Source organism: Thalassophryne amazonica, chromosome 19 (genome assembly GCF_902500255.1).
Source record: "Thalassophryne amazonica chromosome 19, fThaAma1.1, whole genome shotgun sequence".
In the NCBI taxonomy this organism is placed as follows: domain Eukaryota; kingdom Metazoa; phylum Chordata; class Actinopteri; order Batrachoidiformes; family Batrachoididae; genus Thalassophryne; species Thalassophryne amazonica.
Window position 1 is genome coordinate 43,304,579 of NC_047121.1, and position 24,753 is coordinate 43,329,331.

Consider the following 24,753-nt stretch of genomic DNA (forward strand, 5'->3'; position numbering starts at 1 on the left):
AATGGATAATCTCTTGAGGAACTCAGAGAAATGTTGAAATATGTCTTATCTTGTAATGGCAGAGAAAGTGGCACTGGATCTGCTCCCAGTTATTGGTTTCCTCCTTGGCCATACTCTACCCTTCCACAAGTTTCAAGAAAATTGGCTCTGTTTTTTTATTTTTGTTTTTTATCCTATATCCTAAAAGACATGCCACTGAAAACGATCTCCTTGGCGGTGGTAAATGCTGTTGTTTCAACTGTATAGTGATTGCAGCAGACTGTTTCTGAAGATGCACTGACACAAGCATGCCTGTGACTCACGCAAGAACATGAACATTGTCATGATGATCCCACCCGCTGTGTTCACAGCTGGATGCCATTCTTTGTTCTACCGCCTGCCATGTGCACTGTGCTGAATGCTGCGTATATAAAATAATTATTTTTGTGGCGGATTAATCATTTTTTTCTGCAAATTGGCCATTGAGATCAACTTTAATCGCTTCCTGAATCACAGAGGAGGCTGCAGCCGGAGCCGTTGGCACACGTGTGCCTAACTACCTGCAGAAAGCATTTTGAGCCGTCTAAAAAGGTAATTATTTGTCATGTTTACATGGTCATGGCTTGATGAAAGTTGTGTGTTCTTTCCTTTGCAGCTGTTAAAGTATGTTTATAACAAGAAGTTAAATCTCTCATAATCCTTCAGACAAGCTGTGCTCTGATGCGATCCACTGATGTCACCACTCGCTCTCACTTCTTTACTCCACTTGACAAGCTGCACTTAGTGTTGGAGATTAGATTGCGGCACATAGCACGACATTTGTGCGTGAAAGTTTTTTTTGAACATTTCAAAATTCTCTGCGCAGTAGCACGTACCGGCGCTCCTCTGGTGTCCTGTCTGCGCCCTTTAAAGACGAGTTTACTCTGCAGCATGACACAGGTTGTCCTATTGCGTGAATCAAAACCATGCTCTTGTCAGTGGGCCTTAATGTAGGCATTTAATCATGCAAATGCAACATGTGTCGGTTCATTTATGAACCGACGTTGCGTAATGACTGGACACTCAGTCATTATGACTGTATTAGTGGATGGTATACAGTCGTACCTTTGTGTGTGATTATTCCCTCATGGCTCGTTCTCCCTACTGCATATAGTCACATCTGTGCCACCGTGCACTATTATATTTGCTTCATTTTAGAGATTTACAGTCAAACAATCTTCTGATTACATTGTAACTGGCACAGTCAGCCTTAAAAAAGTAAAACTAAAATACATCCTATAAGTGTAAACCAGTTTGGACAATCCTAACTAAATTAATGCATACCTTGCAACACAAGGTACTACTTTTACTTATAAAGTTGCTGGCGTATAGCAGCCACAGATAATATTGTTCGTCCTCCTGTACAATGCAGCTTCAGGATTTCCGAGTTCCATGACTTTGATATGACGGTTATTAAACATCCGATGGCCATGGTCACGCTTGTATTTCTTTGTTCTTTTGTCCAGCTACAGTCAAGAAGCCAGTAAGCATAGACCTCGCTAACAGCTAGCAGTGCTAACTGCCTCAAATCCATGTGTCCACTCCACAGCTGTCCTGCTGAGGTCGCTAACCCAATGTCACTTCATAAAAATTGCAAAATTGTATAAACCCGTGCAGCTTTCTCATAGACGTAAAACTAACAAAGGTGTCAAGCATTGTGAACAGTGAGACCGGAATTTGGCTGAATTGGGGGAGGGGGGGGGGCTGACTTGTTAATGAAGCAATGCATTCAAGTTCGTATGTTACTTTTTTTCCCCCTTTGTATGCAGTAGAGAGAACTGGGACCATGTCAGGGAAAATGAGACTCCATCATTCTGTTCTGTGTTTTGTTCTTGAGAGGTTTGATTTTTCGCATAAAATTCAGTGCCTATAAAAAGTACTCAGCATCTTGTGCGTTTTACACAACTATACAGTTTTAAGACCTGCAAAAAATCTAAATGTTTTTTGTTTTTGTAAAATAATTGCAAACTGCTACTCTGTTCATTCATTTTCTGTACCCAATTACTAAGTCATGGGGAGAGAGGGGGTGGAGCAGTTTATACTGTTTAATTGAAGATTATCACATTGATCTGAATGAACAACATTAATAGGTTACATAATAACGCACCCCTTTTCACAGCACACCCAGATCATTTTTGGGACCAGTTGGATGAACGTTTTTGCTCTGTTACTGGACGGCATGTGGCAGCTGTCTTGGTGGCTTCCTTCACCAGTCTTCTTCGTGCATAGTTTGGTTTTGGAGGGTGGGCCTGCTGCAAGCCACTTAGGGAATAACACTGTTGTGTCTGATTTGTGGATGTTCATGCTAGAATTTATGGTCGAAAATTGAGTTTTACCAGAGCCGGTAAAATGGATGTTTGCGACTGTAGTCCAGCATGAACGTCCGCAAATCATCAGACACAACAGGGTTATTCCCATTCTAATCCAATTCCATCATTTGCACAGTTTTTTTCTGTAAGTAATTAGGTCGGCGAATCGTTGTGAAAGGATTTGGTCTGCTCTTCAAAGCTTACAGTAGCAACAGCGTCTTCATGCCAAACTGGAAATTCTGAGAGTAGGCCCACAGATTGTTCCATCTCGTCAGCTGCAATGAGTTAAATCCACGGTAAATCCATTAATCAATCCAGTTAAATCCACACATTTTGGCATCGTCGTCGCTGCACGAGTTTCTGTTGCTCTCAGCTGACAGCGCCATTATTGACACCTGCGCATCACTGCAGTCGGAGCGTAGTTATACATCAAATGTGAAACGGTAGAATATTTTGCAACCATCTACTCTATTTTATGGTCTGAAATCTCACACGGTTAATAAATCAGATTTGTGGAATGAATGTAATTGGATTAGAATTTGCGATATTGTGCCATTGTCTTAGATGAGTTGACTGATCTCCAAGTGACATGCAGTGACGTCTTTTTCTTTTTTTTGTTCCCCCTGTCTAGCCCAATTTGCTGAAAGCCACCTGGCTGTAGAAGTGTTGATTTTGTACTTGATAAGTGGAGTGAGTACAAATGTAACTGGATTTATTTCCCTCACTGAGATTTCAAAATGATTATTAAAATTACTGTATAAAGAAGCTTGTAGCTTTTATTTAAATTTTGATGTCAAAAAACCTGTAAGATAAATGGGTGAATTTTATAGGCACTAAATTCCTTTTTGTAATCTAGGTTGCGCTGAACCACAGGAAAATTATATTCAGCTGTTGCCTAAGCTATGAAACTAACAAATGAGCATTATTTAAGCATAAAACTCATGGTGGAGTTGAGGAATTTTGAATGTTTGTCTCATGAAGTAGGGTGTTTTCATGCAGCCTCCATCAGTATGTTCCATAGATCTTTACGTTCCAGTTGGCTGCTAAAAGTAATTTTCCAGCTTGCATATGTTATAATAAAACATTCACTGTGTTATGACAGTGTGACAGAAAAAGATGATTTTTGTTGTCATCTGCTGTTTAAAATGTGCTCTAGCCCACAGGAATACAAATTTGAACCAGTGTCCCCTGTACATCATCTCAGTTTGTACTTTTCATGATCCTTCTGTTTTTTTTTTTAAAGCACAGTTACACTATTGAGAGAAAAAAAAAATATCAGCTTTTGCTTTTCAGGAACTGAGACCAGCAATTACAACTGGCTAATATAAGCCGAACGTATGAAGAACGGGGCCCAGGTGTTGTCATGTTATTTGTTTCTCTACTGATTTGTACATTATTTGTGGTCTTTTACTACTGTATACAATAAATATAGTTTGGTACTCAGATTCACTGTCACTGCCTTCACTTTTATCTAAAGGTACTGCTTTGTGGAGTTGTTGAACATTTTTAAGCATTGATTGGGATATTTGATGAGACATTTATTGCCGTGCTTGAAATGGAAGTACTGTTAGTCCATGGGCCAAGCAGGTTTTCAGTACCACTTAAGGTGACTAAACAACACTTAGAATCCAGCCTCTGTGTATCACGGCCTATACAAAAATGTATGATAGCAATCTCAGGGTGGTAGCTGTAGCCAGCTAGGGGTCAGTGAAGAATTACAGAGGTCAAACTTTAAAAATGCTCCAATCATGTTGAAAACTATATTACTTGTCTGATCATAACGATTCCAAAAAGGTATAGTTTGGACGATCTGTGATGCAGTGGAGTTAACGGGGTAAAAACAGCAAAAATTGTGACGGTCAGTTTCAGTTTGTACAGGGGTCAAAAGTTAAAGTTGGTCCGATTTCAGTACAGAATGATGCAAATTATTGGTTGAAATAAAAGGATTAATAAATGGAATAGTTTTGACTGGGTTGAATGGTCTCCAAGGTAAAGGTCAAACAAGGTCAACGTATATTGGATTCTATGACACGTGACATATATTACCCTGTAACATGATAACTAAGCATGACAGATGGTACAAACTATTCCTTATTAGAACCCTATTAACCCAAACAATAATTTGTATCATTTTTACTGAATTTTAGCAACTTTAACTTTTGATCCCTGTACAAACTGAAATTGACCTTTGTCACAATTTTTGCTGTTTTTCCCAATAACCCCAGAACATTCCATCATAGATAGTACAAACTATACGTTTTTGGAATTGTTATGATCAGACGAATAATATGATACAGTTTTCAACGAGACTGGAGCATTTTAAAATTTTGACCTCTATGTAATTCTTCATTGACCCCAACCTGGCTACAGCTACCACCCTGGAATGGCTATCATACATTTTTGTGTAGGCCATGGTGCACTGAGACTTCAGTCACCTTCAGTGGTACAGATTAGGTCAAAATTGATGACTGGCTTATGGACTATGTCCTCTGGGCAGAAACTGACTATATGCCTGAGACATGTTGGATCAGCTAGGTGGCGCCACTAAACTTGACAAGTCTCAGATTTGCTGTGGCCTGGAGAGCAGATTTTTAAACTGTTGGCTTAACACAGTCTTATGGTGATAGCGTTATGACCTGATTTAATGTGAGCTCTCTAACTTGTTGAATGGGCTATTGCAGGGATCAAATTGGAAATTGGAACTGCAGCACGTGGTTACCTGCAGTGATCTTTGCACTTGTAATGATGTCCAATTGCAACCACACATGGTGAAAAATAATTTTGAAAATTGAAAAAAAAAAAGTGATATTTTGTGTGCGTTATATTGTATCATGAAGTCTTGCACCTTGGATTTGATTTGTAAATATGGTAGAAAGTGGGTCATAGGATTCTGAGGGTGTATGGTGGGAGCAGGAAGTTGGTTTTAGGTTCTTGTCACATGACTATAAATCTGATGCCATTAAGTCAGTTGTTGAAATAACAATAAAAGGAAAAGCTGATTAAAACAATATCGTGGTGTCATAAAGCCAGTTCTTAACACAATGGGAGAAAGAAAATGATCAGATTAAAGTAGGCATTCCTTAACTATATATTGTGTGTGTGTGTGTGTGTTACAGAATGCTTATTTTGTAATTGATCAGAAAGATGTGATTCATTACAAAGTTTGAAATTCTGAGATGTTTTAATTTTTTTTAATGACCTCTCACAGTCCACCTGCAATACATCGATGGCCCACACTTGCACTGTGGTAATTACAATGTCTTTGTGATGTCATAAAACAGGTTTTACAATAATGAAAAAAAAATGTATTACAGGTAAGATCTTGAATCAGTTCTGCAGAATTATAAGTTTTTGGTGTGATTTAATGTTTGCTGTTTGGATGAGAAAAGCTCAAAGTGGGTGTGGAACAATTTTTGTGTAATAGGACTTTTAAAGTGATTGATAGTACGAGTATTAGTGTACTACTTTCAAGTTACCTGCTAGAACACGTAATCATTTCCTGGTCTTGTCTATTCATGCAGATCTGCCCACATTCTTTTAAGCCCCCCAACCCCCAAGATTGCTTTTTGAGCAATCCTGCTGATTTTTTTTTTTTTTAAAGCATTAAAAGATAACTTCAGCTGGTAATAAGAATTATTTTGCAGAGGGAAGAAACATGGCAGACTTTACTGTGAAAGATGAGTTTGTGCATGCACCGTGCACTTTAAGACCATAATGAGGCAATTGCCTTCATGATAACAGTAAAGCTCATATCCATTTGTTCCACATGATTCTCTTAACTTTGACAAAGGTTATGATGTAATGCGTGAGAAAACAAACCATCACTCTGGTTGTCTTTGAGTTAATGTGAACCTTAGACTCTCACAAACAGCACAGCAGCTCTCCCCCTCTGGCACATTTGTGTCATCAGAAGCGGGTGAGGGTGGATGAGTGATTTGCATGTCTCCGGCATTTAAAAGTGGGTGCATGTGCAGGAATCGGCGCACAGATGCACGGCCGCCTTTAAAGACGCATGCTGTGGGACTGTCTACCTTTTCTGTGTGTTCATGTGAAACCAGTATAGGCATTCTGACTTTCAGCAAGTTTATTTTGAATTTGCATGTGTGTGTGGTAAGAAAATGCTGACTTGGATTTGTTTGTTGGGGACACCACTCCTGTGTTCTGCATCAGTGCAGAAGCTGGAGAAAGACAGATAAAGACAGAATAAACCAGTTTGACATGGAGACATCAAGGCCGACTGGAAACAACCAAATGGGCTGTTTGCTGGAAGCAGATGTGATGCCATCGCTGATGTTTTTGCTGCTCCTGCTCCCGGGGTTAAGGGTCACCGCTGTGATGGCAGATGCAGAGAGACGCCGCACAGGTACTGTCCGGTTCTTCCTATTTTTCACAGTTCCCCACACATCTCAGGTTCGATTACTGATTATTCACTTGGCAACTTACGGTTTTATCTGAATCTTGAGAACACCTGAGGGTAAAATTCTTTTGGATAATTCCAGCTGCTTGCAGTGGGGTGGGAATACTTGTGTGTGCAGATATGCCTGCATTATTAATTTACTGTGATGTTCAATAACGAGTACAGGCATTGGATGTGGTTGAGGTTATGCAACAATAATGAACAGAACAGCAGGACAAACGGAGTGAATATTAAAGGTATATAATGTGACACCTTGCTTTGCCTCTTTAAACCCATAAAGCGCCACCATCGGGTCTGTTTCCAACACTGCAGGAACTTGTGCTGCCTGTTAAGTATGACCATTTCAAGCAGTAAAACAATTTTATCTGGTTGTTTTCTGTAGATTTGCTCCCAGTGGACATTCTGGCATTTGTCCTCAAGCAGGACGCCTCCAAACCTGTGCCAGGGGTGCACATGCAGGAGGCTGGAGGGGTGAGGGGGGTGCGTTTCTCAAGTCCATGTACTTCCACAAGCTTTCCCTTTTCTCATCTCCTGAACTGTGACCATTTCCCCAAAGAATTCTCCCTGGTTGTGACATTAAAGGTCGCTGACATTGCACCCAAGGTAAGCCTAGAAATACACTGCTTACATACAGCCAGGCTTATAAGTATTTGGACAAGGACACCATTTTTGTAATACTGTCTCTACACCACCTCAATGGAAGTGAAATGAAACAATTAAGATGCATGGTAATTCTGTCCGGAGGAGGCTGTTCTCAAAAACTGAGTGACTGTGCAAGAGGAAGACTAGTGAGGGAAGCCACCAAAACACACATGACGACTATGAAGGAGTTATAGTCTTCTGTGGTTATAACGACATCGTTCAACTTTCGTCTGTTGCACCACCAGTCACAGCTTCATGGTGATGTGGGATAGAGGATTTTCACACATGAAAATGGATCATATCTAGGATTGAGTTGGTCATGGTGTTTGTCAATCTGTAGATGAAATTTCACATCTTCATTTTAAGAAAATCCTGTTCACTCCACCATGAAGCTATACCACAGGTAATGCAGCAGACAAAAGTTAAACTATTCACGGTTTCTCCAATCACAACCACCAAAGCCACTAACTTTTCAGAGTTGTCATGGGTGACTTGGTAGCTTCCTTCAGTCATCTTTGAGTATTCACTCAGTTACACAATTTTGTGTTTAGTGGACTTCAAAAGATGGCGTGAAATTTTAGCGGCAGTTTATGAGAAAGTACATCGGAGACTTCCAACAAAACTTTTAATGGGTACAATCTCTGCAATCCCAGCCAACGGAGCTTACAACTTCTTTAGAGTTGTCTTGGTGGCTTCCCTCACCAGTTTCCTTGTTGCACAGTCACAGATTTATCATGAACAGTACCACACTGTATTTCCTAATGACTGATGTAGTTGAAGTTTCATACAAGCAGTATTCATTGACTTGGAAATGTTCTTGTTCCATCCTGTGACTTGTCCCAAGAAAACTGTCTTTAAAAGTGATGATCTGTATACACAATTCTTGTATTTGGTTTGTCTAATTATTTATGGCCTGTGAAAATGTAACGTGTGTATCGCTTGAATTAAAACTAAAAGTTTACATACACAACAACCACATCTTAGCTATTTCATGTTAACGCCATTGTGGTGTGTAGAAGCAAAATTACAAATATAACACAATGCTGAAATATCCTTGGACATATGAGCATAGACTCCTTTATAATTTACAGTTGTGTTTATATATATATATATATATATATATATATATATATTGGGTGTCCCAAAAAATATACAATATGTTATCAGTAAAGAAAATGGTCAAAGCATATGTCTAGGAAATAAATTTATGGCTGGATAGAAAGCTGAAAGATTGAAGTTTTTCATACCAATGTCAAGGGCGTGTGTGTGCGCGCATACATGAGCTTTTGAAAAGAGCAGAAGTTAGCATTGAGCTAACGGACATGAGCATGCACGCTGACATCTGTGAGATCAATTCAATTTATTTCTTTATAGTGCCAAATCACAAGACACTTCACACAATTAAGGTCTAACCTTACCAACCACTCCAGATATGTTATCAGGTTACAAAAACAGCATTTTCCATTTTAGAAGTGTTTATTTGTAGGTAGCTTTGACATAATACATGAGAAAGATGTTATATTTACACACAAATGAAACAGAGTTAGCAGCTAGCTATACCAGACAGTGCTGTCACCACGCTAATGTCCGCAAAATTTCTTGTAAATCACTCCAGAGGCATTTTCAGTTATAGCTGTGTTTATTTTTCACTAGCTTTCAGAGGTGGGAGTAAGTCCCCATCAAGTTACTCTCAAGTCATGAATTAGCAAGTCCCAAGTCAAGTCTCAAGTCATAATGACTACCAAGTGTTTGATAGCTGACTTGAGACTTACAGATTGATGACTTGAGAATGACTTAAGAATGACTTGACAGTGACGTTGTCCCACCTCTGCTAGCTTTTACATAATACATGAGAAACATGTTATATTTACATATAAATGAAGAGGTTATGGAGCGCCAGAGAGAGACCAGCCAGTGACATCACGGTGCTGCTCTACTTGGATTGGCTGTCACTCCCGCCCCTCAAAAAGCAAACCAACAAACAAAAACAAAAAACTGATTTGCATGATTCATAGCATAAAAATATGAAACACAATTTGACTTTTTAACATCTTAAAATAGGTCAAGGTTAGTCATCTTGGAACTTGTTGAAGGTCTGTGTCCCAAGAATGTTTCCTGTGAATTTGAATACTCTGGCAGTAATAGGACGGGACTTATGCTGAGCACAGACAGAAGGACAGATGGACGGACGCAAAGCCTCTGCAATACCCGATGGCCATATTTAATGTCCTAGGGTAAAAAATCATATCACTGCTCAAATACGTATGGACTAGACTACATTTTTGCCCTTTTCTTTTCAGAGGAATGAATATATCTTTTCCCTGATGGCACCAAAAACAGTGGAGACCAGAGCTGCAGAGAAGGATGCTGGGAAAATGTCAGCTGGGCCAATTGAAAGACTTGTTGATGAGGAACTGGAAGCTGGACAAAGAGGCAAAATGAGGAGAGCCAAAAGCAATGAGCGACGTGGCCGGCTGATCATGGCACTGAGATTATCTAGAACGCGTGTGCACTTTGTTTTTAAAGGCCACAGAGGGGCCTTGGAGCAGTTGGCATTTCGAAGCACCTGGTTGGCTGATAACCAGTGGCACACCTTACTTTTTGGAGTTGACAGTGGTCATGTCAGGCTCACAGTGGACTGCAGCTCCCCACAGGAAATGTAAGTTCTGTTCTTTGACACACTCCCTTGAGTGATAATAGATCCTTCATCACAATACAGTGGCACTGTTCCAAATGTGCTCACACCCTGAAGCTGTATCACAGTGCCCTGACAGGATGTGATAGATGGTTTTTAGTGGAAACTCCCCACGGGCCACAGAAGGAGGAATATCGTCACACATACAGCCTCTATACAGTGGCAGCACAGAAAAAAGGAGCAGCCGGGTATAGTTTGGAGAAGTAAAGCCTTCACACTTACGGAGTAATTATATCTTTATGGATGCAGGGTTCCTTCCAGGCATTTTCCTTCAGACCTCAACATCCAAGGTTCAAGATTCCACGTCGGCAGTAGGGGGAGATCGAAAGGCTCCTTCTCAGTAAGAATTATGTGCTTGTATGCGTGTGTGTATATATATATATGTACATACAATATAACATACAACCCTCACGGTATGTCTAATTCATAGTGGCTCCAAACTGTTTGAGTTAAGCAATTATTACCTTGAGTTCAGGCTTTCAAGGTCCCCAATGGTCACATGACTAATAGAAATGTGACATATGAATTAATGTTAGTGTTTATAGTAACCAACCATAGGTGTATCTGTCATCAGTTCCTTGGAATAATATGAACACTGGTCCAAAATGTTGACCTTTTTTTCTGTGAACTTGACATTTACCCATTTTTTCTCAAAATCAAATTGTTTTGTTTTTGGGCTGATCCTCAAGCATTCCGCCAGTTTTGGTCTCCGTAAGTTAAAATGTCTTAAAGTTATTTTGTGTACACCAGGATAGATGCATTGTGTACACCACCAACAACATGAACTATCAAGTGCAGGGGTAATAAATCTTTGGCTTGAAAGACAAAATGACGAATATCGAAACAAAAAAATACAAGAATAAAGGAAACAAGACATATGGAATCATGAGTACTGAGAGTAAATTATAAAATATCCAGCTACAAACAAAATAAATGCACAGGTTAAATCATGAAAAGCCACTGGTCCAAAATAATCTCCATCTATATTATAATAGCCCAGTGGCCTCTGTGTGCATGCGTGTGTATGGCTTCAGTCATGACAAAACTGGGGAGAGCTGACATTTGCCGTTTGGTATGCTTATGTATTTTGGGTCAAGGATGAATGCTGCAAAAATGGAAAGTTGATAGGACTAATATTTTTGGAGAAATTAGGGATATTAGCTAATAACAGTGAACAATGGACATTGTGCTGTAATGCACCATGGGAGTTCTGGGTTTTGGGATTTTATATGTTATTGTCATTCATGTTAGTTTAACAGTGTTGTTAGTGTTATTGATTTATTGTGTTTTTGTAGTTAAATTGGTTTAGTCAGTTTAGTGACGTGTCATGTTGCCGTTACCATGAGTGAGTTAAGTGTCACAAGCAGTATTCTACATACTACACTACACTAAGCACTACACTTTTCACCATGGGTGAAAAGTGTAGTGCTTTTGATGTCTCCAGCCAAAGTCTCTGTTTGTAGGTGTGTAAAAATAAAAGCATCTGCTTGCGGCAGAATGCAGAAAAGACAAAAAGCTCAGGTGCATGCGTGATTCTATTTAGTAAGTTCAATGTAGGTACATAATAATTGCAAATATGTTAAAAATACATGGATGACTGTCAGGGCTGGGTGTGACATGGCACAGAAAGTGGTAGGGCACACAATGCAGACTCACAGGCTGAAGCATGGAGGTAAAAATAGGCTTTATCCAAAAACAGGTGATGGTTCGGTACACAAATAGGCAGTCAGCGGGGCGGCAGTACAGACAAGCAAGAGGCAGATTCGTAGTTCAGTACACAAGCAGGGGTCAGGTTCACAGCGTGGCAAAGATCAGGTTAAACAAGCAAGGTAAAAAAACTAGGCAAACAGACTGACAAGGAAGGCAAGGATGTGACACACGATCAACAAACTAGCAGGGAAGTGAGGGACTGTGAGAGCTTAAATACCAGGGGAGTAATCAGGGCGTGATGCAAAACAGGTGTGGGGAAGGTTCAGGAAGGGGAGTGGCCAGACAAGACAGGTGGGTGTGACAGACAAAACAACTCAGAGCCAGAGACACACCCACAACCAACAGAGACAAAAAGAACTGAATACCACAAACTGATGTGCTCATGTGACAGGACCCAGAAACTAAAAGGCAGAGACTTAACTAAGGCAGAACTCACCAAATGGACATACAAGAGTAACAAATACAACCTATGATCAAACAAACAGATACGTGTAATACTAACAATCTAGTGATGAACGGAACAGATGACAAACAGAATAAAAGGTGATACAATAACTGATAAAGTGGCAAGCAGACTAATGACTAACTAGAAAAAAGATGATTGACAGAGAATGAAATACACAACCAAAGGAACATAACCAGGAGAAAACAAGATAATCAATAACCAAAACCCAGGACTAAAACATAATACACTACATGTGATAAAACTAAACTGAGACTGAAGTAACTAAAGGGACCATGAGTAAAAGAATACAAATACATAACAATGAGCAATAAAGAAAAACAAATTACAAATTGGACAAGAACAAAGACAAAACTAAATAAATGGCAACCAGGTGAAACAAAGAAAATAAATGAAACAAAACTAATCATGAACAGAGCATAACAAAATGAGAAAACATAAGACAGATGAACAGAACCCACAGACAGAAGAATCAAAACCGGATGTGAGGCAAAATGATGAAACCATTACCAGGGCCCTGAGTGGGCCAAATCCTGACAACGACACAAGAAAGTGAAAACAGTTATTTCCATTGTGGTCCATTTAAAAATCAAATGACAAAATAGAAGTAATAATAAAATAATAATACTGATAATAATAATAATGATAATAATAATATAACTACATCAACACAGTAAAGTAACATTAAAAAATTACATAATCAAAGGGTTGAGTTCTTCTAAAACTGTTGAGCTCTAAGGTTCTGGAAATCATTCTGGACTATTCCAGCTCATTATAGAAACTTTGCATAATTTATTACCACCCTTGAAAAATGTCAACTATTTTATAAACACTACCCAATCTAGAGGCTGTGGATCCCCACGGGCAATGCGCTAGTATAAATTAAACATTAAACACACCTTTGTGTTTTGAGGAATATAAAGCTATCTTTTAATTTTCTGACCTTGCATTAATTTATGATTGGTTTCAAAGCAATATTATGTCATTTTTAATTGTCATTTATCCATTCCTTTTCTACGCTTGCTTATTCAAGTTAAGGGTCATGGTGCAGCAGAGGCCCCATTACAGCATTCACTGGCCAAGACAGACTAACTAGATAACTGCAGATGCACAGATTTGGACTGTAACGAATTATGGTGAAGATTAGAGTTTGTGAGCTGCAGCTGGTCTGCTCTGTGTAAGCCTGATCCTGTCAGATCTCAGAAGCTAAGCAGAGCAGGATCTGGTTAGTACTTGGATGGGAGACCTCTTTGGAACACCAGTGGCTGTGTGTTTCTCCAGGTAAAACTGGAGTTGTGTCAGGAAGGGCATCCAGCGTAAAACATGTGCCAATTACCGATGCAGATCTGGCTGTATCCACTGTGGCGACCCCGAACAAAACTGGGAGCAGCCAAATGAACAACAACATTAGAGCTTGTGAGCTCATATTGTTTCTTGTTAATTGAAGTGGGTTTGTGTTATTACCATATTTTCTGGAGTATAAGTCGTGTTTTTTCTTTTTTGTTTACTAGTTTGGGAGACCCTGTGACTTTACACCAGGCGCCCTCTGGTGGCCATTTCTGGCCGATGAAAACATCACTGAGCTCAATACAAATACATGTAATTTGGTCACTTTTCAAAGGGGTCAGACTCGTCAGTAAAGTTAATTTAATGTACAGTGGTTCATTTCAGGTCAGCTTGGTGTATAAATCTCATTGTTTCAGGCAGTGAGAGCTGTCAGCTGGCCGTTAGAAACAAGTTAGAGACAAAACAAAACCAGCTGATCTCAATAGACAATGCAGCCCGAGGTGGTTTTCATCGGGTGGCCAGTCACGGAAGTATGAATTCTCGCCTTCGGATTGGCCACTTCGCCGGAAGTGACACGGCTCTGCGGCAACCCATACTCGGGTGCAACGTATACACTGAAAATAAGTTTGTTATTCATAATAACAGTTACATGATTTATATAGCACTTTCACAATAATCAAACGCTAAACAAAATAAACTCCTATAATGAACAAATAAATGCCAGCAATAAGGGAACTTCAACAACACACAAAAATCCCAATTTAATTAGATGAAAATAGATGTGACGTATATTTCGGTGAGACTTCCTGTATATGTTTTGGTAAAATCATCTGTTTCTCCTGTTGCGCCTGCACAGGGTTTGCTGCGACAGCTGGTTCTGGTTCCAGGTTCTGATGCCATGCCTCTGATATGCCACTCTTCCTCGCCTCAGCTCTCAGCTCTGTCAGTCCCACCGCTCCTGTTAGACCTCCCTGTCAATGCGTGTGAGGCTGAAGGCCATTTTCCTTCCTATGGTATCATACATGCACATTTCACATGAAGCACGTCCTGCGTTCAGACGTACATTTTGATTGTCTGCTCATCTTTGTGTTTTGATCGTGTGCCATCAGAAGCAGAGCAGCGAGTGTCAGTGGGGTTAGAACGGTCGTGTTCACAGCTGCTCCGAGGTCAGATGTGGTTTGAGCCATTCAGGAAAGGACTCTACCTCTGCGATGGAACAGCCTGGCTCACTGTGCTGCAGGGTGAGAATCCACCGTCGGCCATCACATACTCATGAGATGGTTTCTGTTGCATGAAAAACGACCCACCTTTCCACATTCTCAGATCATAAACGTCTGGACTATGTGTTGGAACATCAGGTCCTTATCACCAGCTCAGAGACGCATGATGTAGAGGTATCACTCCCTTCTTCATATTCTTTCATCTATGTGTTGTATGTCCCTACTTTTGCTGTGTTATAAGTGTGTTCCATATTCAGAGGATGTGTACTGTAAGTAATTTTTAAAAAGTTGCTGATAATCAGTGAATCACCAGACACACACAGCTTGAATTGGCTAAATAGTGGGCGTGTTTGTGAAACAATTGCATTTTTTTTTTTTGTTAAAAGTACTAAATCTTGCATATTGTTTGATATATCATAGAAATATTACAGAAAATGACACTTAATTTGTTGTTTTCTATGTTTTCAGGATGAATCCATTCAAACACAATTACATTGATTTTAAAAAAGAAGAAAAAAATTGAGCTTCCTATTGTATCTATTATTATTTTTGTTTGTTTGTTTGTTTATTATACAATAATGTACAAAATTTGGCAACTTTACCATAAAACACATATTCATAGATATTCTACACATATCTGCCCCACTAAATGTGCTACTAACGTTTAGTCTCCCTAGGGTTTTTTAAACAAATATCATATTTCTAAACCTTCACCCCGACTAGCATACACTTACTGTATATGTCTCCCACTTGTCCTGATTTGCATAAAAGTATTATATTAAAAAACCTCTAGCTGTTTTAATTGTTGTATTTAAAAAAAATCATGTTGTGTCCATGATTTGTGTCCACCTGTGTGGCGCTCACCAATCAGAAAGTAATTTGGTTGCATCACTGTTGATGCCGCATTTGAGAATTCTGGTAGGGGTGGAAATTGACTAAAGAAAACAAGTGGTTGTCAGGCACCGTTCACCCCCTGCTCGTGCACTGCGCCCACAGCATGGTCCGATGCAGCTGTGGTGATGGCTATGGGGGCCTCTGTCAGTGGATGAGCCAGCATTGTTGCAGCAGCTAAGGCGGCTTTGGCATCCATGAATACTGTGTCTCTCTCAGCGGACCAATCCACTAAGTGCTTGGGGGCTTTCCCCTTTATGGCCTCATACGAAGGGCACATAACAGCGGCAGCCTTGGGAATGAAGCTGTGGTAAAAGTGCACCATTCCCAAAAACCTCCCGCAGGGCCCTTACCTTGACCGGCCCTGGAAAGGTCTGGACCACGTCCACCTTAGACGGGAGTGGCACAGCCCCTTCCTTGGTGACTCTCTGTCCCAGGAAGTCAATAGTGGTCAAGCCAGACTGGCACTTAGCTGGGTTGATGATCAGCCCATGCAGGCTGAGGCATTCAAACAATATCCACAGGTGGGACAAGTGTTCGGTTTGGGAGGAACTGGCCACAAGGTTGTCATCCAAGTATACAAATAGGAAGGACAGGTCATGTAGCACAGAGTCCATGAGGCGCTGGAAGGACTGGGCAGTGTTCTTAAGGCAAAACAGCATTCTCAGGAACTCAAATAGTCCAAAAGGGGTGATAACCGCTGTTTTGGGGACAGCTGGCGGGTGAACAGGCATTTAGTAGTATCCCTTGACATGATCCACCTTCAAGAAGATGATCTTACCCATCAAGTTCACTGAAAAATCCTGGATGTGGGGTACTGGGTAGTGGTCTGGTGTCGTTAAGTTGGCGGTAATGACCGCTTGGACGCCACCTGCCACCGGGCTTGGGAACCATGTGAAGGGGTGATGCCTATGGGCTGTTGGAGCGACAGATAATGCTGAAGTGTTCCATGTTCTTGAATTCAGCTTCAGCAACACAGAGCTTGGCCGGGTCGAGACGCCTCACCCTGGAGTACACAGGCGGGCCCGTGGTGGCAATATGGTGCTCTACTCAGTGCTTGGCAGTGGAGGATGAAAGAAAAAAGTGCAGGAAATTCTTCAAGCAGGTGGTGAAACATGTCAGCCTGTGACAGCACGTTAGACAGTCTGATGGAATCCACCCCACTGGGGGTGCAGCCGTATGAATAAAAGGTGGTGGCATCAATCAAGCACTGGCTTTTGATATCCCCCTATAGTCCATAAGCACACAGAAAATATGCACCCAGGAGAGGGACAACGACTTTAGCCGTGACGAAGTCCCAGCTAAATCTCTGGCCCGCAAAACACAAGTCCACATGTCAAGTGCCATATGTGCATATGGTGCTGCCGTTTGTGGCTGCCAGGGGGTGGGGGCAAACCCATCAGCACCATATGCAGCTGGGATGTCCAGTATGGAAGTGGGCAGAATGCTCCTCTGTGCACCAGTATCACACAGGAATTTGTGGCCAGAGACGGTGTCTTGGATGAACAGTCGCCTGTTGGTAAGGCCAAAACTCATGGCTACTACTGAGCATCAGCTCCGATGTTTCCCTTTCTGCTGAAAGCACAGGGTGAGCAGCAATGCTTGTCCCTGGATCCATATTTATCATGGTAGAAACACAAGCTGGGTTCAGGATGCTACCGAGGCAAAACAGGTGCCGTTGCCATGAGTGTTGCATCACCTGGTAGTGGTGCAGGCATGTGAAAGGTGTGAGCTGGGGCACTTGTGGCAGTGTGGGCAGGGATGAGTGCTGCACCAGCCATGCTGTGGTGTTAACTAGCTAGAAAAAAACTTGTCCGCTTCATTTGCCAACGAGCAGCAGTGATGGTGGTGTTGGCCAAATCTGCATGCACCTGAGAGTGGTGTGGCCGCAACAAGAGGTGGATGAAGAGGAAATCAGTCCTGTGCTACCGTAGGAGCTGTAACATTCTGTCCATAAGCTCAGAGGGTTTGCTGTCCCCTAAGCCGTGCAGAGAAAAAGCCTGCTGGCCCTCTCAGCATCAGAAAGTTCAAATGTCTTTAAAAGGTGAGCCTTGAGAGCTGAATATTTATTCAGTGCAGGGGGAGTTTGCAGGAGACTAACCAGACTTGTCGCTGTGGAACTGCTGAGGGCCAACACGACATAATAGTATTTTGTGTCATCGGCGATCTCCCACAATGCAAACTGCGACTCTGTTTGGGCGAACCAAGCCGATGCTGATGACTCCCAAAACTTGGGGAACTTCAAAGCCACAGCGTTTGCAGTCATGCTTGCGTTGGTATGTCCTTCATAAACGTTCAAAAGACAGATGTTGGGGTCACCAGTGTGGAAACTGCGATGGATGAAAAAAGGAGCAACAATTTTCCATTTTGACAACACAACAGCGTGATACTTTCTCTCTTCACACAATTCGCAGACTTTTTATAACAGCTTGGCCCTGCCCATTAACCTCACAGGAGTCCTGATAGTGAAAGCACCACAGGGGCTGAGACAGCTTGTCATATACATAGCAGGAATAAACATCACCCATTATCCATGCAGGTGCTAAGACAGGAAACATCAATATGCACACCTCTATGTGTCAACACATGCAGAACAAGGACACATCTGGGTGTGTTACTACATCTCAAACAGGGAACACACTTGGTATGGTGAATTATGTCCACAATGCCCATTACATGTTGAATATCCACCACACAGATAAATTTTGGGTATCATGTAACTTTATTTTTCATCATCCTGTCACTTGCCTTGATACTACAAAGGTAAATGTGCAAATACGTTCAGTGTGTGTATAAGAACTACCTTATTTTTCTTATAACGTATTGTTAGGTGTTTGAGGTACCCGACATGGGTCTAATGGCTGCTATGGCTCACCAGTCCACTGCCTTTGGATCTGCTGTGTATCTGTGGAGCAATGCAAGTTTCCAACTCTATCAGAACATCAGCACCTATGGAGCCCTGGCCTGGAGACACTTCAGCATCGGCAAAAGGTGTGCAAAAAGGAAAATCTGAAAATCTTATGGACTATATAGAGACTTATCATGTAAGCTGTATGTACTATTTCTGATACAGATTTTGAACAAACAGATCATGTGTTTTCTTGTTTCAATCTAGATTTTTCTGGTGACATCTAATTCTGAGAATGAGCTACCCGTGAATGCTAACAAACAGTCAGATGCAGACATCTCTGTGATTTACAAGTGGAGCAACAAAATAAAACGGTTTGTGCAGTTCCAGACACTGCAGACGCATTGTGCACGAGACTGGGAGGCCTTTAACATCAATCGAGAAACCTATCTTGCTGTGGCGAATCACAGACGAGGTTAAAACCTTAACAAGTTTAATTTTTTTGTTTTGTTTTTAATGAAAATTGTGGTGTGCTTGCAATTTGTGGCTTCTTTGTGCGTGTCAGTGTAATTTGCCATCACTCTCCAGCCACTGAGTGAAAATATGTTGCACAACTTGTTTCCTCAAATCGCATGTCATGACATGATAGGAACTGGACAAAGGGCGGGGTTTCTTGGGTTTTTGGTGGTTGTGACATCATATGTATAGATATTTGTGACACTGCAAATATATTTTTTGAAAACAGGTCAAACGATAAAGTGGAAAGAAATACATGAATGAAAAAAGAGAGAATGATAGAAAATCAAAGAAATAAAGGAATTTTATGGATCATTGTGATCTCATAAACAGAAAACTGGGTAAAAGTAAAAGAAGGTGAAAATGGAAAACAAAAGAGAGGGAAGTCAAAAGAAATAGCCAAAGTAATATGTACAGCTCTTCATGATGTCATAAAGCTACTGTTAAAAAAAGAAAATAATGATAAAGGATAAAATCAAGAAAGATGTAAATTGAAAAAGAGAAAAAGTGGAAAAAAAGATTCAAGAAATGTATCAGTGTTAGTGATATCAAGTACAGTTTTTGAAAATTGTAAGAAGATAAATTTAAAAAAAGTCCTTGGTGATAGCTTAAAATGATTTCTTGAAAAATAATGGTGGGGTGGGGGTGGGAAATTAAAGGAAATTAGAGAAATAAAATATAAAATCTGGGTTTTCTCAAATATATTGGAAGAGTGAAGCACCAAAAGTGGTCATAGAAGAAATTTTGTCTTTTGGAATTTTTAGGCAGAATACTTGAGGAAATTAATAGTGGTGCTTTTGCATTATATGCAAGCACACCTAATGATGTATTTATGACGATGAAGGTACTGCTAACGCTCGGAAATCCTGCCATGACCCACACATAAAATATTCTATTGTGTTTATTTTTCAGGTAATAATAATCACACTATAAACAGTGTGATATACAAATGGAACACGCTAACAAAGTCTTTTGAGGTTCAGCAGCTGCTACGCACCTCCGGCGCCTATGACTGGGAGTTCTTCACCGTTGGACCGTACCATTTCCTGGTGGTCGCAAATGCATTTGATGGAGTGACCACGTCGGTGGACTCTGTCATCTACGTGTGGGTCAATGGAAGCTTCCAGGTCTTCCAGACAATTAAGGTGAGTGCTGACCAGAAAACAAATGACAACTAGAAAAAAAAAACTAATTTATTAAAAAAAAAAAAAAAAAAAAAAAAGATAATCTGGCTTAATGGTGCTTAAATATAAAATTTTATAACTAACTTCCACAACTTTTTTTTTTTTCTTGCAGGAGCTGTGCTTTTATTTCCTCTAATGAGATTTGTGTCTCTCAGTATGATGAGGAAAAAACAATAAAAACTATAGCATGGATAGAATAAAAAGAACATAAACAGTGAAAGATAAAACCTTAATGAAAGAGATGCAGTGCAAGGAACAGGTGTGCCTGTTCATTAAAGAAGGGCTAAAAGTAGAGTTTGTGGCTTGCTGTGATTTGCTTTAAAGATAGCGTAGTGCTTTGAATAAACTCATCCAGAACCATGTAATTGAGTCTCGCCACATTTGAGGGGAGAGTGTTGACACGTTGACGGTCTTGTGTGAAACTATAAACAGATCTTTAATTTAGGGGAACTCCACAACTCCACAGTAGAGGAGCACCTTGGGGCTAGGTGGAATTTGTCTTCTGAAATCATGTAGAAATGAGTTAAAATAGAGAATCTGGTGCTTTTTTCACCTTTATTTTTCTGACAAATGCGGTTGTTGTTTTTCTTCTAATAATAATATACAAATAATTAATGTTTATAAGTTCAGTGGTATGAATATTTCCCCTCGTTAAATGGAACATTCCAGCTTTCACTGAATTAAATATTCCTTCCATTCATAGAATGAAAAAACATTCATTGTTTGTTTTATATAATGGTTAAAATAGATCCTTGTCATTTGATATTTTATTAATTTAGAAACAACAGAAAAGGGACTTACATTTTGGTGTTTTACTGGTGCTTAACAGTCTAACGTGAACTTTCAACTGCAGTCCAAAATTGCGACGATGTAGTCCGTGATGCTGTACACTGATTTTATGTACTTCCAAAAAAAAAAAGAAAAAAGAAAGAAAGAAAGACTTTGAGTAGTTCCTCAGTCCAGCAAAAAGTCACGTCAGATATCTGTCCAGCTTTTCATCCTAACACCTCTTCATGCATCGATATGGCTTCCAGCATAGCGGATTTGTTTTTGTATTACAAGAATTAGCAGCGTCAATTTGCTCCTTCAAATTGTTGTCCGCCAGTGAAACAAACTCCACTATGCTTAGTTAAACACTGCCCCCGGTAGTGTGAGCGGGTGCCTTGGTTGGGGCATGCAATAGCACATTTTATATAGCACCAAAATTGCACGCTAAAAAAGAAATATTGCACGGTCAATGAAACACAATGGCAAATGGTACGAATAATCCATGTCAAGTGACATACAACCCACCAATCAAATGACAAGGATCCACTCAGCCATTATATAATAACCTTTATTTAACCAGGTAGAAACCAATGAGATCGAATTCTCTTTTACAAGGATGACCTGGCCAAGAAAGGCAGCAGCACACGTCATAATGGACAGGTTAACATCAACATGAGAACATTGGTGAAAAATAAAATACAGTCATCTTGGTCATAATAACATTGCACACAATGTTGTGTGCAATGTTATTATGCAAACAATGTCTCAAACAGATTTAGGTTTAGAAACATAGGCATTGTGCAAAAGAATCCCATTCGCGATCTCGTAAAATAGACCGGAAGGTGTTCAAGGAGGTCAGTCTGGACAGTTTCAGTTCAGATCTATAGAGTAAACTGGATAAATAGGTCGGAACCAGACCAATAAGAGTTTTGTAAATCACCCAATGTGTATATCACCTAACAGACAAAGAGCGCATGTCCGCTTTGGCGTACAACTCACAATGGTGGGTGAGGCGGCTACAACCAGTGATGAATCTTATTTTTCCTCTCACTCTAGACATATTGTGCCACAGATTGGGAAATGTTCCAGATCGGCAGCAGAGTGTTCTTGGCTGTTGCTAACGGGCATAGGCTTGATGATAATGGACAAAGCCGATATGCCATCAGCTCGACAATATACGAACTGGACATGAAAGGAAAACTCTTCATCCGCTTCCAGGATATTGTCACCCACAGGTACAATTCCTCAAGCACTAAACATTCAGTAAAACACTCCAAATCTGAATCTTCTGTAAAGAAATATTGTTTTTGCACAATCAGTTTGCATAACTCTGGTGATGGGCACAGTTCAGTGAATCAGCTAACAGCTAATTAGTGACGCTAACTTAGATGTTAGCAGTTTGGCTTTTCAGTTAACTATGAGTGGACCAATTAAATGTTTGTAAGCAGGAGTTTCTGTGCATGTAGTAGTTAATAGGCCTCACTCCCCCAACAACCAAATAGTGCAGCGGATAACTGAAAAAATCTTGATGCAAGCACCAAATTTGGCTGAAATACACCTTAGACATTACCCTTTTGAAAAGGCACGGTGCCCACTTGAATTTCCAATAGGCAGCCAGTTAGGGATCACCCTACCTAACCCCAACCTGAGATTAATGAAACCTGGAGCATCTGAGTCTGACACTTTACACCCAAAGCAATCAAAGGGAATAATGTGATTATTAACCAATAGATGACAATGTAAACCCTCTTAAATCACATGCAAACCGTTACGCCACCACCTCCCTGAAGAAGACAATGGTGCCTGGGCAGAGGTAAAAACCTTCCTTCAGGTAAGAAACGTCTACCTTGGCTCCGTTGTCTTCTTCGTTTTAGCAGACTTCCATGTCTGAGAGGAGGACTGTTAATCAAATATCACTCTTCAGAAACGCCCAATCACAGTTTTGCGCAAGAGATCAGAAATGCACTGTGCGTGAGCAGAAATCAACTTTGAGAGGGTGGGAGCACACTGGTCATATTTCCTCCTCACTTGTAGCACCTTTTTCCTCGTTGAGGAACAGTTTCCTCTGAGTGCATGCTTGCAGTTAATATTTAGGTGTGTGAAAAAATATAACACACCCGAATGCATGTTTTATCTCGAGAGTGGTTTTGGCACTAATCTGACACCATAACTGACCTTAACTGGTGTTTCATGTGGACCGCTTATTACAACCCCAATTCCAATGAAGTTGGGACATTGTGTCAAATGTAAATAAAACAGAATACAATGATTTGCAAATCCTTTTCAACCTATATTGAGTGTTGTTAGAAGGAAAAGTGATGTAACACAGTGGTAAACATACCACTGTCCCAACTTTTTTGAAACATGTTGCAGGCATTCATTTCAAAATGAGCAAATATTTTCACAAAAACAATAAGGTTTATCAGTTTTAACATTAAATATCTTGTCTTTGTGGTGTATTCAATTGAATATAGGTTGAAGAGGATTTGCAAATCATTGTATTCTGTTTTTATTTACATTTTACACAACGTCCCAACTTCATTGGAATTGAGGTTGTATTCAGTTTCAAAAGGATTGGTTAACAAGCAATCCCCAATCCACAGCCAGACTGTTGTAACTCATACACACTGCAGTATCAACTCTACGGAGTACATTCTTGACACAGAAAGGAAAGTTACAAAGAGTTATAAGTACATATCGAAGGAATTAGTGTCCAAAATTAATATATCATGTCTAAATAAATATTTTGGCAAATTTGTACTGTCCATGTATATTGACTATTCAAACACTTCCTCTGCAATTACCTATTCCTTTGTTTTCCCTCCCTTTTCTCACCCAGTACTATTTTCTGTCTCTTCAGTGCAATGGACTGGGAGTTCTTCACCCTCGGGGAGGAATATTTTTTGATTGTTGCCAACTCCTTTAATGGCGACTCCTACTCACTCAACAGCATTCTCTACAGGTACTCCGTCTGTCAATAGTGTGAAATAATTAATCTACCCTGATTGCCTCTAAATAGTGGTACTTGTCAAAATATGATGCCAGGCACGCACCGTACTCTTGTAAAGATGTTACATAGTCTCATTTTCCATGTGTGGGCCAGATTTATGGAAGCATTCCAGCACTTTTAATAGTAAAGATCCAGTAGGAACAGAGCATTAGTAATTTGGTGTTTGGAATCAAATGCACCACTGATGTGAATTATCTTCTGTTTTGTTTGTTTTTGTTTTAGGTGGCAGGGATATGAAGGTTTTGTTCCTGTTCACTGGCTCCCAACTATTGGGTGCAGTGACTGGGAATTTTTCAGCTCTAAGGGAGAATCATATCTGATCTACTCCAGTGCCAAAACATCTCTCGCCAAGGTGTTCAAACTGAAAACTTACTAAAAAAGTGTGAATATGGATTTGTATAATATATTTGTATGTATGTATGTATGTATGTAGAGTTGTGTAACCTATGTACATTTGTAATTAGGAGAAAATTCTTGTACATGTGGAAGGAATACCTTAAAATAATGAATTTCCCCAGTCTTGATCAATCTTACACTGCTTTCAGTTTCACTAAAATAACGTTTGTCCGCAGTGCGCTATTTAAAAGTGTAGTTTCAGATCCCAAGGCCTTATACAGTTCTGTTTATTGGTATAGTGCCAAATCACAATGTAAGGCATTTCAAAGAACTATACACAATGATTAAGTTCTTATACACCCCACAAGCATGCACATTTGTAATTTAACATCAATTTAATATCTATTTGACATTATTGTTTGTATGAGACTTTAATACT

General features: G+C 40.1%; 1 protein-coding gene across 1 annotated transcript; it reads left to right on the forward strand.

The window, feature by feature from the left end:
- The first annotated feature begins 6,573 nt into the window (after positions 1 to 6,573).
- LOC117531817 (thrombospondin-type laminin G domain and EAR repeat-containing protein-like) lies at positions 6,574 to 24,356 on the forward strand. Its single transcript, XM_034194969.1, has 13 exons — positions 6,574 to 6,690; positions 7,127 to 7,347; positions 9,687 to 10,045; positions 10,331 to 10,421; positions 14,398 to 14,554; positions 14,651 to 14,782; positions 14,865 to 14,935; positions 18,483 to 18,647; positions 18,768 to 18,975; positions 19,929 to 20,161; positions 22,025 to 22,203; positions 23,829 to 23,930; positions 24,201 to 24,356. The coding sequence occupies exons 1-13, from the start codon at positions 6,579 to 6,581 to the stop codon at positions 24,352 to 24,354; spliced, it is 2,184 nt and encodes a 727-aa protein (XP_034050860.1). The 5' UTR covers positions 6,574 to 6,578; the 3' UTR covers positions 24,355 to 24,356.
- Positions 24,357 to 24,753: the final 397 nt, after the last annotated feature.

What these genes read in the sequence shown, in the direction of transcription:
- LOC117531817 (XM_034194969.1), top strand. Translation starts at nt 6,579, where the DNA reads ATGGGCTGTTTGCTGGAAGCAGATGTGATGCCATCGCTGATGTTTTTG. An exon ending in CAGAGACGCATGATGTAGAG is followed by an intron (nt 14,936 to 18,482) that starts GTATCACTCCCT and finishes ACGTATTGTTAG; the next exon opens with GTGTTTGAGGTACCCGACAT. An exon ending in TGTGGCGAATCACAGACGAG is followed by an intron (nt 18,976 to 19,928) that starts GTTAAAACCTTA and finishes TTTATTTTTCAG; the next exon opens with GTAATAATAATCACACTATA.